Raw genomic sequence first — 18,281 nt, forward strand, 5'->3', positions numbered from 1 at the left:
CAATTACATCTTAATTTAAACAGTATAGACAGTACATACTGTCTTAAAAGACAGAATATTACATGATTGAAATTTACATTGCTTATCAGTTTGTCAGTTATTAGCAAGGTACACAAAAACATGTCACAGGTAAAAAAGCAAGGACAGTTCCAACAAATTTCATGAAAAACTATACAAACATCCACTCCCACCACACAGACAGCCAATGGGAAGACATCAGGCAGACGCTTGAGTGGCTTTATTGTATTCTCTGTCTCCATGTCTCTCTCTCTTTCTATCTCTCATTGTGTGTGTGTGTGTGTGTGTGTGTGTGTGTGTGTGTGTGTGTGTGTGAGAGAGAGAGAGAGAGAGAGAGAGAGAGAGTGTGTGTGTGTGTGTGTGTGTGTGTGCGTGTGTGTGTGTGTGTGTGTGTGTGTGAGAGAGAGAGAGAGAGAGAGAGAGTGTGTGTGTGTGTGTGTGTGCGTGTGTGTGTGTGTGTGTGTGTGTGTGTGTGTTATATATTGTAACAAGATCCAACTCTCTTATTCCCAAGCACTTTGTATGTCTCTTCCACAGCTTGAAGTCATGCACAGCAGAGAAAACCCATGGTAAAGCTCAACTTCGATTTATTTTACATTTCTGTGTATCTGTGTAATTGTTTTATTGTCAAAGTGTCAGTTTTATTTTAGATGATGTATACTGTGTGTATACAGTATACACAGTCAAATTGGTCAATGTATAGTAATGTTCTGTCCTGACTTTGGCTACACTCTCTCTTCTGTCAATTCAGTTGCTGCTCATTTGATGAGTGCAAGCTCACCACAGAGTGGCTTTTAAGCAGGACTAGACACAGGCCCAAAATAGCAGTAGTGTGTGGCTCAGGACTCAGCCTTCTTGCAGAGAGTGTCTCTAACAAGCAGGTCTTCCATTATGAGGACATCCCCAGTTTCCCTGTGAGCACAGGTGAGTGTGGCCACTGAGACACATAAGGGCTGCAGCCCCAATTCATTTTTGGTCATCAGCCCTTTTTGAAATGCAATTCTGAGTAATTATTGACTGATGATAAAGGGAGCAGTCTAAAATCAAGTGTATTCCAATGCTTTCTGGATTTCAGATGGCAGTGATAATAAAATGCACTGGATGGAACTGATGTTTTATGTCACAATTATTAATCACATGTGAAAGTAAAGAAATTGTATTCACAATGTAAAGCTGTCAGCAGGCAGCGTGTGAGTAGGTTGTAGAAGCTCAGACACTGCAGAAGGCTGTGTCTGCCCTTTGCTGTGCTGTGTGGTTAACAAATTGTGCCCAGCTCCTTGTAAAATGAATTGTGAATTCATGAGAATGAATAACTACTGCCCATGAATAAAATATAATGACTTTGGTAAAAATAGTCCATAATATCTGCCAGAGGGGGTTCTTATTATGATATCTTGGACATATTTAAATATTTATGTCGTGAAGAGAATAATCTTGATAAGTGTTCAAATGCACCAAATGATATTTGTGCCACCTGTTTTTGTGTGCGTGTGTGTCTGTGTGTGTGTGTGTCTGTGTGTGCGCGTGTTGCATGCTTGCATGCACATGTGTGCCTGCTTCATTTTAGCATTAATTAAATAATGGATCACTAAAAGAGGTTCACTATGTCTAATGAATAGTTCAAATAAAGGGAAAAGCACTTGGGGAAAATTGATCTATTAAGTATGATATAGTCTAGTGATTCACTAGTAGATTTACTTTAATAGAGGCCTATAGAGGGCCCTGTGATAATGACTTTGATACATATGTAAACAATATATCTTTTGAGCTGTATTTTAGTAATACATTTCACTATAATTACTGTCAATTTTGAACCTATAAAGTTGACCTGAGAGTGAAGATCAAGGTTATTTAACAAAGGGCTGTTTGGATTTTACATCATTTGTTTTAAATAGTAAAACTTCTCATTATTGCAATTGTTTTGCCAATCTGAAATTGTTAAATAACAAGTTAGTGCTGATTAAAATGCTAATATACTCATTTATTTGGGACCTTTTTAAAAAATTAATTGTAAGTTATTCCCCCTCCCCCCACCCCCCAGTTTTCTTCAGCCTATCCATCAGCGCTCACACTAGAAATGCAGCTGCTGGGGAAGCAGGCACGACTATTCACCTGCTATGGCATTACACAGCATATCTGAAGGCTGAGCAAATCCTGGCAAGCAGAATTCAAGGTTATATTTGTATAGACTGCAGCTGGCCATGCATGGCCAATGTGATCCAGTATTCAAATATGCCCTGACTATAGCAATTAACTGCCCTCCATTTCTTGCATGTCATTCAAATGTGTTTTTTTTTCTAAGATGCAGGTTTAATACATAGCAGATTCACTAAAATCTTCAACATGCTGTTGATTTTTGCAGTGATGTTTATTGTGGACATTGGCAGTAAGCATGAGTGTGTGAGTCATACTTTTAAATATTTTTCATACTTTTAACTGAATGAATAAAACAAAAATGCCAAGTAGTGGAGCTGCTAGTCATTTATTAATGCACTGCCAAAAAAGGTTTATGACAGCAGTGGTCATAAACAAATACAGTGTCTACTTGCTTTTTCTTTCTGGTTGGTGTATGCCAATTTCTGCTGAGTAACGTGTCATTAGATGGATATGCTTTTGCTCTAGGAAACGCTCACTGGTGTCTGTGAGTGGTGAATAGCAAAGTGTAAATGTCGCACAGTAGCAGGTACTTTGTCAGACAGACAGCTTCAGGCCACAGTATACCAACTCATCATTATTCATATGTCTTGTCATGTTAGTCTGAGGGCAACACATAAAACTGTGTTTTTGTACAAGAGTCTTAAGGATAGGAGGGGTTGCATGCTCTATTTAGGTGCCTGAAACTGTATCTGTACATCTGTGTGCTCAGTCATACACAACTCTATGTGACATGCAATGTAGGCTACTGAGATATATATACTGAGTACTGATCATTCTAGAACACAAGGTTCTAATGTCTTGTTTGGGCCAGGGTCGCATAAGGTTGTTACACAGCATAGTGCTTTACACAGTCATTTATTGCCTCTGAAATTGCAGCATAATCCATATACAGGCCATTGTCTGAGCAGTAGGTTCAATTTGACTGGAACCTTATATGCAAGTCCGGCTGGTTCCAACTGCTAACAGTTGTGTAGGTGTCAGGTCTCAAAACTATATATAACCAATCAGTCTGAAGTAATCAGTCCCCTAAGGTTTCTGAAGGAAGTAAATTATTTTTAGAAGCATTAGTGGCTTTGAGTGATATGATAAACAACGCGTGAACAAATGAAACATTTTTTAATACATAAAATCTAGTCTTAAACACAACTAAAGCAATTGTCTGTGTATTTAGTTACATAGAACTATAATTCAGAAAAGGCCAGACGCTCGCAGTTAAAATGAGACGTGGTTTTAATCGATAAAGGATAATCCAACATGGTAGTCAAAATACAGGCAAGGGTCAGAACCAGAATCATAAAGGTAACAGAGCCAGAGAGCATCACAAACAGGGTATAAACAGTCCAGGTCGAAATCCAGAAAGACAGCATAATAAGGGAGACAAATCACAGAAGCGCATAATCGGAAAAATATCAGTAATACAATAAGACAACTGGAAATAACGCTCTGTATGCACGGAAGGATCAATCGGCAATACTACGCAAAGTATATTATGGTTAGGGCAGGTTTAAATAGACACATTAAATTGGTAACCGGTGGGAGTTAATAGTTCGGTGATGAAGATTGTCTGAAACATTGGCGATTGGCTGGGTGTTCTACTGCGTTGTCATCAGAATGCTGCGAGTTGCAGAGCTCAGGGGAAACGGGACGCAAGTTCTGTTAATAAAGAGCAAGCAATGCGAGTAAGTAAAGGGTAAACTGCACCACCTTTTAATGAAACGTGCGTTGTGCGCATTGTTTCAGATTAATTATACTCTGGGCTTTTTAAAGCTTGGCAAATGTGAAACAATGCCGAGAAGCTCTGTGTACATATGCTGCAAAGAACAGATCGCAGATCTACAGCACGAAGGCTGCAGATTAAACCAGTCACAGTAACTAGCTGAGTTAGTCCAAGCATACCGTTAAAGTGGCGTTTTACTATAGCAGCCGAATAGACTATCTCTGGCTTTCATCTGTGCAATAATAACCAGAATATAAATTTCTACTTTCATATTACATACTTATACAATCTAAAAATCTATTTCTATGCTTCATAATGTGACTTGAGAGGGAACGCCAAAAGAGCTATGCATGTGTGTGTACAGGCAGCCTTGGGCACTGGGATTGTGCTGAGCTGTGCCCTTTGCTATTAGGGAGAAATCATGTAAACATATTCCAAGACACAAGAAAGAGCCAATGAAACTTTGAGATCCAACTCATATCAAATTTACAGTACATATCTAAGAGCAATATGCATAATGCTGACACAGAAACTGTGAGCAAGAGAGAATTCTAGCAAGCCAATCAGACATAGTGAGAAGGTTCCCCCTCTGCCACCTTTTAAGATTAACACAAACTTTTAAGATCAACATAAACAGCTAAATGCTTGCTTTTCTTCTCAAGGCTGAACTGTTCCTTGTTACAGAGAATAGATTCTTTGTAATAAACTTAACTATAGATTTTTTTTTTAAATAAATACTTGCTGTGCTGTGTTCTTCACTTGTCTTGATCCTAAACTAGAGAAGAGAAAAATCTCTCTGTGACAAATTGGCAAGCTAGCCAGGGTAAAGCAAGACCTCATTATGGGTGGATGGTGTGCTGCTGTGAAATTGACAGGCCAACATAGAAATAGGTGAGCAGAGCCTTTTTAAAAAAATTCTGCATTAGGTGAGCCTGCCTCCCATGTCACTGCAGTCTGCTGGTATACTTACATATTGAAGCTTTAAAGCATGGTGACATTCTCCTGATCTGAGGACAGGTGACGTACATGACACAGACAAGGTGAAAAATGTTATTGGTTTGGTGACTGGTCTGTGAATAGTGCTCTGAAATCAGGTGTGTATAGCCATTAATCCATTGGTAGTTCAAGAGAGTTAACTCCAGTAAAGGCATGTGGATTCACCCAGTGGGTTAAATTTTGTTTTGTCTATGTATATATTGAGAAAATCCCTGGCATCAAACCCACAGTTTAAAACAAAACAAAATAATTCTGTGCTTTTTAAGATCGGAAGATAGTTCCATGATTTACTGCGAAAAGTCTTAAGCATACAAAATCAGGTGGTTTAAATTTCCTGACCTCTGAGAACCTTTGGGAGGTCAATAGTTTCTGCTCCAATAGAGGCTTTATTCAGGTTTTGTAGTGGGTAGAATTAGTATTCTCTGCAATAAAGGTCTTGTGTTTTTGTGTGCTGTTTTAAATGTTTGTCATTGTGTTGTGTTAGATGGTTGTTGTACTGTTTGGGTTGTAAAGTAGCTAAAAATTAGATTCACATCTGGTTGTATGAGGATATGTGAAAGTGAATGTATGAGCATAAAAATGTTCTAACTACACTTAGTAATTGTACTATTGAATTGTTAATGGGTGTATTCTAAACAATGTTGTGTTAGTCTGTGGCTTTTTTTTTGGACTTTTTGCATTAATCACTGTGAATTAGTGAAGGGTTTTTTTTTTTTTCTGTGCTGGTCATATCTGTATATGTGACATGGCCAGCTTAATGGTCTGTTTTGCATTCTTAGGATGTGTATGTGAGAGAGTGTATGTATTCTCTGCTGACTGGCTGTATTCCTGGGGTGTGTGTGTATATTTGTGTCTCATTGAAGCTAGGTTCTTACTTCTGCATAAACAAGCTTATACAAACTGTAGAGGTTTCTTCTAAATTTATACAATCAACTGGCTTCTCGGGACTTCTCAAACTGCCCATTTCACTGAATCACATGTACTGGTAATTACGGGTCAAACAATAATGGCACTTCTCTTGTATGCACAAGCATCGCCAGATAACATTCTTGGAAGGAACATATTATGTAAAATCAGTACCAACACTAAGTGTAAAGCCATAGGCCTCACAGTGTCATTCAAGAAAGATTAATCTAATCTGTCAATGTATCTACTTTGACCAGACTTGAGTCATAACACACAAGTATATTGGTTTGAACCAAGAGGAGACACAGGACTAAGAAATATATGAAGAGTTCATTTGCAAAAAAAAAAAAAAAAAAAAAAAAAAAAAAGCTGGCTTCCAAGTTATTAACACAAAGCACAATTGTCCATTGTCAAGACATTAAAAGTTCACGTTTTACAGCAGAAAACCTCAAACCACAGTACGGTTCTTGAACATAACCAGAGAAATCCATTCAGCATGCAGTATTTGGGTCACGTGACATGACATTGTTGCAAATTGTTTTGAAGCTACTGTGTGACCGGAATTTCAGAAAACATTATGGCAGTCACTTTAAAGAAGGATAAGGTTGACAAAACTAAAGAGTCCAATAGCACAAACTAAGAATTTGTAGCACATAGAGGAGTTAAATTAAAAACCTGTTTTATTATTGGGCCTTAAATCATCTTTAGCACTAGCCGTACACATTGAAATGAGTTCTCTTGACTTTGTTGGATGGCATTCAAAGGTGTTGGTTACTTGATGTATCATTTTGTACTGAAAAATACAGTTTATTTGTTTATCAGAGCAATTTACCTTAGAGGTTTCCTTGACAAAATGCAATTGGCAACACACCAGGTTCTTCACTCTATTGTAAGTTACATACTCTATTACCTTTTGTGGCAGTGTTCTTATTAGTCTTGTTAGTATGGCAGTGAGCGCTCATACTCAACCGTAGTGACAGCACACCCCAACTGGAAATTGTGTACTCCATGCACATAGGCGTCTCTCGTGCATCCTCCAACCATACTTCTCCCATCCTAGGTTGCCCAACATGCTTCACACATTTCTGGGGTCCCTCACACAGGGGTCAGCATAATCTGAAGGTCCTCATATGGCCCCCACACTGTGCACACCTCCTCTGTCTGCCTCCTCTGTGTGTCTTGATAACCTTGCTCTTTGGTGTTACAATTATGGTGACAGTTTGGTTTTGTAGGCTGGTGGGGATTTTCTTATAAATGTTTTATATTGTCCATTATTGGGCTGTTTGCAGAACTTAGTAGTTTTATGTTAAATATTGCACTTAAAAGAAACTTCTATCTTAAAATAGGGTTGAAATAGGTGACGGGAGGGACAAAGAACAGGTGCACTGGGTTAGTAGGCAGGTGATTGGGAACGAGGTAGGTGTTTACCGTGGGTATCACGGCGAGTGGCCATGGTTCCCCTGCGGAGAGGCCGACCCCCCATGACAAATATAAAAATCTATTTCTATTTTTCATTATGTGACATGAGAGGGAACACCGGTCACGGAAAGCTCCCCTTCCACTAGTCGTATGGTATGGCCCACCACGTGCAGTGGGAGTTCCGCGTTAACTGTGTGTTTGTAACCATGCCTATGTTATGCACACACCTGCATCGGTTTAATCTTGTCATGTTTGTAGGTATTTAAACCCTTGTCAAAGTGCGTGTTATTGTAATTCATTGTTCACTGTTGTTGTTCATGTTCATGTTCATATTCACATTAGTGCCTCTCTTCACCATCTCAATGCCTGTGTTTGTGTTCACCACTTGTGTTACTGGTGAGTGCCGATGTCGTCTTCAGTGTTCGTCAATAAATGTCTGTCTCTGTCGAGCAATTCTGTACATCCTGTTCCTTGCCCTGTGGCACCCGGGCCTTTACAACACCAAACTTGACTATGCATGTGTGAGTACAGGTGGCCTTGGGCACTGGGATTGTGCTGAGCTGTGCCCTTTGCTATCAGGGAGAAATCAGGTAAACATATTCCAAGATGTAAGAAAGAAACAATGAAACTTATAGATCCCACTCATATCAAAATTACACCACATATCTAAGAGCAATATGCATAATGCTGACAAGGGAGGAAAGCAAAGACATTACTGAGGTCGGTTTGGCCCAATACAAAAGTCCTATCTACTGTAGCTTCATCAGGCAGCTGACCAGTTGGGAGCCCATGGAGAGACTGTGAGTAAGAGAATTCTAGCAAGCCAATCATACATAGTGAGAAGGTTCCTCCTCTGCAAACTTTTTGGGTATTTAAGATTAAGATTAACACATACAACTAAATAGTAGCTTTTATCTTTTTTTCTCGAGACTGAACTGTTACTTGTTACAAATAATGGATTCTTTGTAATAAACTTTACTATAGATTTTTAATATACTTGCTGTGCTGTGTACTTCATTTGTCCTGAACCTAAACTGGAGAAGAGAAAAATCTCTCCATGACACCTGCGTAGGTCTCCTTAACTTTCTTCCAATAATGCAAACAAACAAAAGGTTTGCTTAACAGTGATCAGAAGTTCTAGCACTTCTTATGTAGTTTCAGGATATATGATAACATCATATGGCACTCTGAGATGCACTGAGCATTTGCAGTGATGTCAGCACTCATTGGACAGGTGTTGGTACCTGCATAGCCCAAAGAGTAACAAGCAGTTCTGTGTCTCTTTCTTCTGTGTAGTTCCTGGCCATGACGGGCGCCTTGTGTTTGGCTATGTGAAAGACAAGTCTTGTGTCTTCATGCAGGGAAGATTCCATCTATATGAGGGTTACTCACTGTGCCAGGTGAGTTAAGACTGATGTAATACCATGTCTCATTGTCCTAATGTCCACTAGAGCAGTTTTCCTGTTCTTTATATGTTTACATTTACAGCATTTAGTTGACGTATCCAAAGCAATTGAGTAATTGAGCATTAAGGGCTCAGCTTAGTGGCCCAACAGTGGCAACTTGGCAGTGGTGGGGCTTGAAGCAGCAACCTACAAGTCAAGTACCTTAACCACTGAGCTAGCCACATTAGCTATTTCCAATTACTTAACTATAGACCAAAATGCCCAAAAAAGTGGTTTCACACATCAGGAAAGTTTCACATTATTCTTACTGTCAGTGTCTACTTTTTTCTCATAATAATCCTTACAGATAAAGATTTCACCCTCACTCCAGGCCTGACTTGTCCTCTTATCTTTTTGGTTTGTTCCTGGTGTTTGTTATTAAACTAGTCATTTATTTACATTGTCCTGTCTATCATTTTTGCTATGTCTTCCCCTGTTTTGGATTCTGCTCATTCTCAAGTCCAAGTCGCTGGTACTTTGCACATGTGTTCGCCCCCCACCTCACTCCCATTATATTGTGAGCATTAGTGATATCTCTTAGCATCTAAATGATCTGCTGCTACTGGACAATATACAAACCAACAGGTGAATACGGGAATTACTGGCACTTTTTTCCCCACTGCTTGTAATGAAATGCAGGTAGAGGGAGCGTTTATCCCTGTAGGATACACTTTTTAAAGCAAGGCCTTATGAATTAGTGGAAAAGGATTTCTGTCCATACAACATAATGGAACTGGTAATTCCTGTATGGATCATTAACTTTTATCTTTCGCAGTCACAAACCACAGTGGCTAAACAGAGACTTGGGTAATGGAGTTTCTGACACTCAAAATAAATATACTCCACCTCCTCATGCACACTAAAGTATGATGAACATGGCAAGATATCAGCATAAACGTTCAAAATCCACATTTACAACAGAAAACCAAAATGAGAATATTAACAATTAGTTGTACAATTGCTTTCAGACTATTGAGGACCCACCCTCTGCTCCAGTTATATAATATTGAATATTCAGTTGAGTAATAGTTTAAAATGTTAGCCTCATTGGTTTAATTTTCAGTTTGTATTTAGTGGCAGTGAGATCTATGTTCTTCTGCATTCTGATTTCTATCACAGCTGAGATTTACAGGATGCATTCTTTGAATCCTAGGCCTGCTTACCATGTGTTGTCTGACAGGTGAGAACTGGAATTTACACCTGTCCAGGAGAATCATTTATCTGTCATAAAAGGTGCCAAGGATCTGCTTTTCATTAAACTGCTGAGGAATGTACATCCTTCAGCACTGTGCTAAAACTGCCATAGTAATTGCATTTCTGACAGCATGACACAAGGCATTACAATCAGACACCACAGGCACCATGTGCTTCTGAAGTTGGACAAGAGCACTTCACTCTTAATGGAAGGCTAAGGCATTAAATCTATCAGTCGCCTGGCCTATTCAGTCTTTGCTTTTCAATTGACCATTATGGTAAATACCTTCAGCTTGAAGCACTATTACATACTGTGGTGCTGAAAAGAGTGAGGCAAAATGTTATCACGGAACAAATGCTGAGACTGATGAGACTCAGAAATTTAGATACAGTTTCATTATGTTAAAAACACGGAGAAAACAATGGTGAATTAACACTGAGCATAATCACTGGGTGGTGTGCAATGGTCATCATATGCTCCTAGCAACTACTTCTGAATCTATGTCTAAAATTTCTTAATTCTTTAATACACCCTCTCTAATTAGCCTCTTATTAGAGACTAAGGCCAGTACTTGTACTTGGTTGCCACAGTTATGAAAGCTGATCCATATATATGGATATACATCTACACAACTCAATAGTGCATTTAAAGCGTTGGTGAAACTTCTATAAAGGAAAGTGCAGTTGATTATATGAGAAAAGGTTTGCGAGACCACTAATCTGACACAAGCACCCAGAAACAATTCATGCTAAAAGTGCTTCAGAATGCATTGCACAGCTTTGATGAATCATTGTCATAATCTTTACCATAAACACTGATAACAACATAAAATCATTAGGACATTCTAGATCTGACAGACACAATTCTGTTCCACTTTTGCTGTATTTAGATGAGTGAATGATCAGACTGGAAGATATTTAGGCGAGTGAGTGGTCAGACTAGAAGACACCCCCAGCTGTGTTCATTGGCTTTAAACATTTTTGTAATTTACCCTCTGTGCTCAGAATTAATAAGGAAGTGTTATCCATGTAAGTTGTCTCATTTACAGTTTATCATTCTACCCACTGCGTGCAGATAGGCCATTATATAGACCCACATTGTGGAAACACACATGCCTTGTACTTTATTTTAAGTGATGTCTTTGTTGGGGAGAGATGTGCTGCTGGGGTTAGTTGGATAGCAGCTTGCCTAGCCTCCACTGACCCCATTTTTCATTTGCAGTCAGGGCTACACAGCTGAAACAAACAGTGTTGTCCAATTCTGTCATTACCTCTGCAGGTTAGGTATTGTTGCATAAACAGTGATCTACAGAGACAGAAGAAAACAAAGAGTGTGGGTAAGGAGAGTTGGTCAGGAATGGGGTTCAAACCCACAGTCCCTTTCACATCACAGCCAAGCACTCAGCTGTGTTAATAGGGCAGTGTCCTCCAGAGCTCGGGCACGGCAGCACTTGGCTTATGACCGAATTCTCCACAATCACCATCTGTGGTGTGCTTTTCTGTTTTCTGTTTCACTCACATCCCTTTACTCAGCTCAGTGCTGATTTTTAAGATGTTATCATTTAGGTATTTTTAAGAATATCTTTCTGGTGATTTCTTATGTACAGCTCTTACAGCTGCAAAACTAGTGATTTGTGAAGAACATTACTTTTTACTATGGACAAATTGCTCAAGGAGTAAATAATACAGCAAGCACAAATGGAATTTAGCCTTGGACCTGAAAGTGTTTTTACACATGAACTACACACATGCGTATACACACACAGACACACACACACAGACACACACACACATATATATCCATTTTCTCTAATTACTTTGCATACATATTAAAAGTCCTATTCTCAGCTTAATTCTACTAAAATAATTGCCTACTCATGATTAATATGCCACATTCAGTAAGCATTAAATCTTCTCATAGGCTTATTCTCATTCGAGTGTTCTAGCGTTGAATCATCAGCTGGCCAATGACATGTAGACTTTTTAGCATACAAAGTACAACTCAGAGGATAATTCACTTGAGAACACTCCAACTATGCACTCTTCTAAATACACACTTACCAAATTTCCTAGAATAAAGCTGCTGATTGAAAATACCATGGGAGGTCAGTGGGGTTAGTGTGGGATGCATGGTGAAAATGCCCAGCCTGAAAGAGCTCTGAAGGTGTGTTCTTTAATTTAGAGTTTATTGATTTGGAGTAGATTTTGTAAACCATTATGGTGGTGCTATTGGTGGCGGGCCCCGTACCTCAGCTTCTCCAGCTAACACACAGTGACATCTCTATTGAGCTGTGCTATATAGAGCCTTCGAGTGCATTAATCATTATTCATTGCTTCTCTTTCTCCTCTCTCCCTCCCTTCCCCCTCTCTCATTCTGTCATTCTTTCCGTGTCACCCATTGGTCTTTGGTATACAATCCTACATTTACCTAATTTACAATGATTAAAGCTTCTTTTAACACCTACTCATAGCTGCTGGTGGCAACTATCAGACTTTAGGTTAGGTGAAGGTAGTCCTAGTCCTAGAGTACCAAGCTTTTGTATAGTCTTTTGTGCCTGTCTGTCTCTCATTCACTCACTTTCTCAATCTATTTCTTTCTCTCTCTCTCTCTCTCTCTCTCTCTCCATCTCTCTCTCACACACAGCCCTCAGATAATTAACATTCAGAAGAGATTTGAAATATTATGCAGGTGTGTTAGATAATGGTTAGGATTAAATCTTTAAATGTGGTACTCCTAGGAGACGACTGCTTGTGTGTGTAGGTCTTTACAAGACATGATTTGGAGCTCAGATATGTGTAGGAAGGGAATTGATCTGGCAATATGATTTGGGTTTAAGTACAGGAATTTCATATTCTGTCTACCATGTGTGTTTGTTTGTATGTCCACCTAAATATTCATATTTCATATCACTTGACCTCCCTGTGAATCTATTAAAACTTATACTGTATACCTAAATGAAATAGTAATTTCTGCATCATGGGGCCAAATTCACAAAACTTACTGCCAGATTTAATGTGACATTAATAGCAAATTAATGTTATACATGGTATCACATTTCTTCATTCATAAATTTGGATTTCTGGCATATTTGCCTGATATATGTGATATATATACATTTTGTCCTCATTTGCATATAACAATAGCAATTCATACTAGAACACTGCTCTGCAAAAATACCACCTGAACCTGTCTGACAGTAAATGATCCAGTAATAAGCTATCCAATGTGGATTGGATGATCTTTTCTCTAACTATGTTTGGTCACACATGCAAGTCATCAACAAAATTCTACACACACACCCATTTAGTTAACTTTAAATTTTTATTTAAAAGGATAATTTTGGTCTGTTTGAAATGATCATGATGGCAAATGTTGGAATATGCAAAAGTAGGAATACAGGAAGAGGAAGGTGACTTGCTTGAGCAGGAGCTCAGAATGCCACAAACTTTTCCCACAAGAAATGTAAGTGTTAGAGAAAGAAACCATAAACAGATATAGACTGGGGCCATATACAATTTTGCTGCCCTGCCATAATTTAGAAGAAGTATTTGCCCTCAGCTCAGTACAACCATGCAGTTCCCATCTTGGTGAAAGTTATATATGCGTTATATATATCATGAGTGGGGTTAATCAGTCATCTGACTCTTGGCATGGGCCTTTAATATGCATAGTCTTATCTACAAGTCGATTTTGATTGGCTTTTACCCAGGGCACAGGTGAATATAGTGCAGTGGAAAGTTGACACAGTATTGCCATGGTAACTTTATAAATATGAATTAAATACCATGTTACACACTTTGCATGATGTAGCAAGTTTTACGAATCTCGCCCTATGTGGTCTCATCACAGTCCCAATGCATTCACTCTATAAGTGATTAGAATGACTGAGATTGTGTGGCAGGGCTGAATGATTGTTTCCTCTGTGTGGGTGCTCTATCCAGGTCACGTTTCCTGTGCGGGTCTTTAAGCTGATGGGAGTGGAGACTATTATAGTAACGAATGCCTCAGGAGGCCTCTGTCAGGACTTCAAAGTGGGAGACATTATGGTCATCAAGGACCACATTAACTTGCCGGGGTTTGCAGGACAGCATCCACTGTGTGGGCCAAATGATGAACGGTAGGAAGAGACACAAAGAGATAGAGTGCTGTCTTTTCTCATTGCAGAAACATTAAATGCACAAATGTATCCACATAAAGGTGGTTTAAGCCCTACTGCGAGATCACCATTTTGCTATTATGAATTAAACATAATAGAGTATTAATATATAACTATGTAATATAGAATTATTTCAATGAACTTAAGCTGTTCACATTAAACATTAATCTGGGTCTGCCTCAGGTTTGGGATCCGCTTCCCATGTATGTCTGACGCCTACAATAAAGTTCTGAGGAAGCTTGCCCTGGACATCAGCATGGAGCTGGGCTACTCCAACTTTGTGCGGGAGGGTGTTTATTGCATGGTTAGTGGGCCCAATTTTGAGACAATCGCTGAGGCCCGGATGCTGCATGTTCTAGGTAGTGACTCCGTAGGTAAGGAAGACGCACCTGTGTACATACCTGTGTACATTTTGAACTATAAGAGAATGTCATTGCATATCCTGTTTGCCTTTACAGTTGACATACATCCACTGTAATTAGCCCTTAATAAAAATGTTAGACTGTTACATGCCCCCAGTTGCTGGCAAAATTGACAGGGCTGTAACAGGCCAAAGAGGTGTGTGTGTGTGTGTGTGTGTGTGTGTGTGTGTGTGTGTGTGTGTGTGTGTGTGTGAGAAATAGTCAAGGATGAGACCAACACCAGTAACCTCTGCATTAATCAATTTACTTGTACCAGTAAAATCAATGGCGAAAACACATAGTTCAGAGCATAAAAACAATTCTAGTGAGTGCCCATAAAGTATGGATGGATGGTGTGGACGGTGCCAAAGAAACGAAAATAATAAACCAGCTTCCCTGCCTACCACATACCTTTCCTGATCAACCATGCAACGAAATGGCACCCACCCCTAATCTACCAAATCTATACATTGAAATCACCTGTAACCATGTTACCTGACTTGTCCACACTGACAGATAGGGGAAACATAACAGCAATCTCGTAAGTAAACTAAACAGTATTGTTCATACACTGTCACAAGATGCCTTAAGTAATAACTCAAGCATGTTCCGAATCAGTGCTGCACATGTTCAGTGCTCTCCAATAAACAATGTATGATGAAGGTTTTGAGAAAAAAAATTCACTCATAAGTAGAATTCATATTGTTAACATTAGTTCGTTGTGTATGCAAAGCATAGTTGTATCCCCAAATTAGATTTCTTAGTTGCTCCTTTTAAAAACATTTCCTCATGTCCTTCTCTGCTTGATCTATGAGGTTGGTGTTATGGATCTTTCCAGGCCTTTAATGATCAATACAAATGCATGTACTGCCTCTGTACCATTGGCTGGCTGGGAGTTCAGCATGGAGTCATTCCTACTTATTAAGACTTAAAAATGTAAACCAGAAGCCCTCTGTCTTATCAATAAATGTGGTGCCTGGTCCCATGGGGTAGTCTTCACCAGAAAGCTAATTGCTATTTAATTAAAGTTGTTTGCCCCTCCCCCTTCCAACCTATACTCTCCTTACCCCCATGTCCTCACAGGTATGAGCACGGTCCCTGAGGTGACAGTAGCCAAGCACTGTGGCCTGCATGTCCTCGGCTTATCCCTTATCACCAACAAGGTGTCCTTGGACTACAGCCGTGAAGAGAAGGTCAACCACGAGGAGGTGCTGCAGATCAGCAAAATGAGGGCGGAGATGCTGCAAAAGGTGCTCACCACCTTCATTGCTCACTCCCACCAGGTGGAGGGTATCAACAGCAACTAGGCATGTTTCACCCACCCATGTATGGCAGACCTGACTAAAGATATCAGATTTCAGTCACAGCATATGTGGTGTTGGTCACACATGAGGTAGGTTGGTCTAGTAAGGAATTACTTGTCAGGGATTTATATATATATATATATATATATATATATATATATATATATATATATATATATATATATATATACACACACACACACACACACACACACACACAAAGAGTCAGTTTTTATCCCAAACTGTAAATACTGACATGTTCCATTTGAAGTTTGCCAATGTAAATACATTTTTAAAAATTGTACTTGTTACACTGACAATGTTACAATATCACACAGCATTTGTAATCATATTACATGTCCCACTTGTTATACTGACAATGTTACAATATCACACAGCATTTTTAATCATATTACATGTCCCATTTATATGTTACATTAAAATGGTATCAAGCACAGTTACAGTGGAAGACAGATAAACTGTAGGGGAGAAAGAGTACAAAAGAGCAAAAATCCATGATTACATCAGTGTGATGCACTGCAACTGAGCTTTGTCAGGGAACTCTGACTGTGGATGGCAAAGAAATCTGAGCTGAAGAGCAAACTGCCACGTACAGAACAAAGATACTGGACACAGCGGGATGACTGCTGTTAGCATTGACCTGCTTTGGACATGAAGGGCAGTGAAGACGCTGAATCTTGAGAGCTGTGCTCTGGGTATTGTTACACAAAACTCAGGCTAATTATCTTATAATTATCTTAAAACCACATAGTTGAAATCATTGTGTTTTTAGAGTCATTTTACATGTTGACTAATGTTGCCCCTGATTTGAATGCCAAATTCAACTATATTTGCAAGCTTACATTGTACAGTATTCTGTGTCAAACTGTAGCACAGTTGAGATTAAATCCCCTCTGTGTCTCGTGAAATCTATTACTGGGAGCCTTTGAAAAATGCAACTGGCTACTTTCATGTTAAGGATAGTTTAACATGGTCCCCCTCTGCAGCAGCATTAGATGCTAACATGTAATGGAAATGAAACATTTTTTTTTTATTTAAACTCTGGAAAATATCCATCACATATACTTGAAAGGGGATAGTCTGTCCTTAATGATTTAATATGTCAAAGATCCTCCACAGTGAGACTCCCCTATTCCCATTACAGCTGACTGATTTCTAGCCTTTTTAGACAAAATCAAATGGAGTCTTTATTAGCTGTAACAAATATCTTAGATCTATGTGAAAAATAACTGTAATGTTAGTCCAAGCAATTTAAAACTACATTTTGCTAAATTATTCTGTTAATTATTTTGTTTGTTAACTATTGCTAGTCTCTTAAGGATCTGCTTCCTGCCCTATATCACTAATCACATCATTAGTTGCCAAGCTGTCAAGTAAATGGGATATTTGCCTGTCAAGAGATGATGGTGACACTAATAAGAGTGATGTGCTCTGATGAGAGGAAGGCTCTAAGACAGTTGGGTCTAATTTTTAGCATTTGAGCGTGAGTGTAAACCGGTACTTACCCAGCCAAAATGCTTCCAAATAACCATATGCAATTTTAAATTCATACCCTGGGTAGGATGTCACAATTTGGGGCTGAAAGTATTTTTAACTGTAAATGTAATGGTACCCATAAATTTAACTGTAAATTTTAATGGTACCCATATATATAGTTTTGAAATGCTTTTATATGCAAACACATATAAGGAACATAAGTAACAGCAGTTTTAATTAGTTACATATATACTTGACATTGGCAAATCGAGTATACAGTGGTTTAATTTGGAATTATCCAAAAAAGCAACACATTGTTAGTATACCTTATTACAGGACAGTTTAATAGTAGAAAAAAACTTGACATAATTTTAAAATAGGACAACCCCCAATAAACACACCCACTTAACCATCCATTTACCAGACAGCTAAACACTTAGCAGTGTAGTCCTTTACCTACCTCTACAGAAGTCTAAAAAGAATCTTAGCCTGCAAAGATTTGACACGTTACTCTACTGTGGCCAAACTACTCATTTGCCATAATTTTAACAACCATTTCCCATAATGCTGTTTTATCATATTAACATAATACACCATTTGATTATTTGCACATCCTCTGTGTCCCAGTGATGAGACCATGTGCCCAAGACAAAAGATTTAATGTTTGTTTTTGTATGGGTTTTTTTTTTGTTTGTTTGTTTGTTTGTTTTACTTAAACCATCGGTTCATTTTCTGCTGCATTGCAGTCCTCAAAAAGTTATTTTGCTAATAAACATTGTGTGCATAAAAGGTGGAATTAACTCTTTACAGTAGCCATTTGTGTCCAGCTTGTCTTACTTTACATAACCATAGATGATAATTCAATACAGGTTTTTTTTGCTGTGTGTCAGTATTATGGATTTTAAAGATCAAGGAGTTTCAATTCTGATTAAAAACTGTGTATAACCTTTAATTTTCTAAGAATTTCAAAATGCAAAAAAACAGTCTAGTTCTATTTTATGCAAGGAATCCTTCAATCTTGTTGTTCTGAATCAGCAGAAGAGAGTGGTCACTTCCAGTAATTCCGTGAC

The 18,281-nt window shown here is 38.7% G+C and overlaps 1 protein-coding gene across 1 annotated transcript; it reads left to right on the forward strand.

The window, feature by feature from the left end:
• The first annotated feature begins 294 nt into the window (after positions 1-294).
• pnp4b (purine nucleoside phosphorylase 4b) lies at positions 295-18,109 on the forward strand. Its single transcript, XM_027002578.3, has 6 exons — positions 295-587; positions 770-942; positions 8,510-8,613; positions 13,795-13,970; positions 14,193-14,383; positions 15,494-18,109. The coding sequence occupies exons 1-6, from the start codon at positions 541-543 to the stop codon at positions 15,715-15,717; spliced, it is 915 nt and encodes a 304-aa protein (XP_026858379.3). The 5' UTR covers positions 295-540; the 3' UTR covers positions 15,718-18,109.
• The last annotated feature ends 172 nt before the right edge of the window (positions 18,110-18,281 follow it).

The sequence above is a fragment of the Electrophorus electricus genome, chromosome 14, assembly GCF_041902795.1.
Source record: "Electrophorus electricus isolate QZ-2024a chromosome 14, ASM4190279v1, whole genome shotgun sequence".
NCBI classification, from domain to species: domain Eukaryota; kingdom Metazoa; phylum Chordata; class Actinopteri; order Gymnotiformes; family Gymnotidae; genus Electrophorus; species Electrophorus electricus.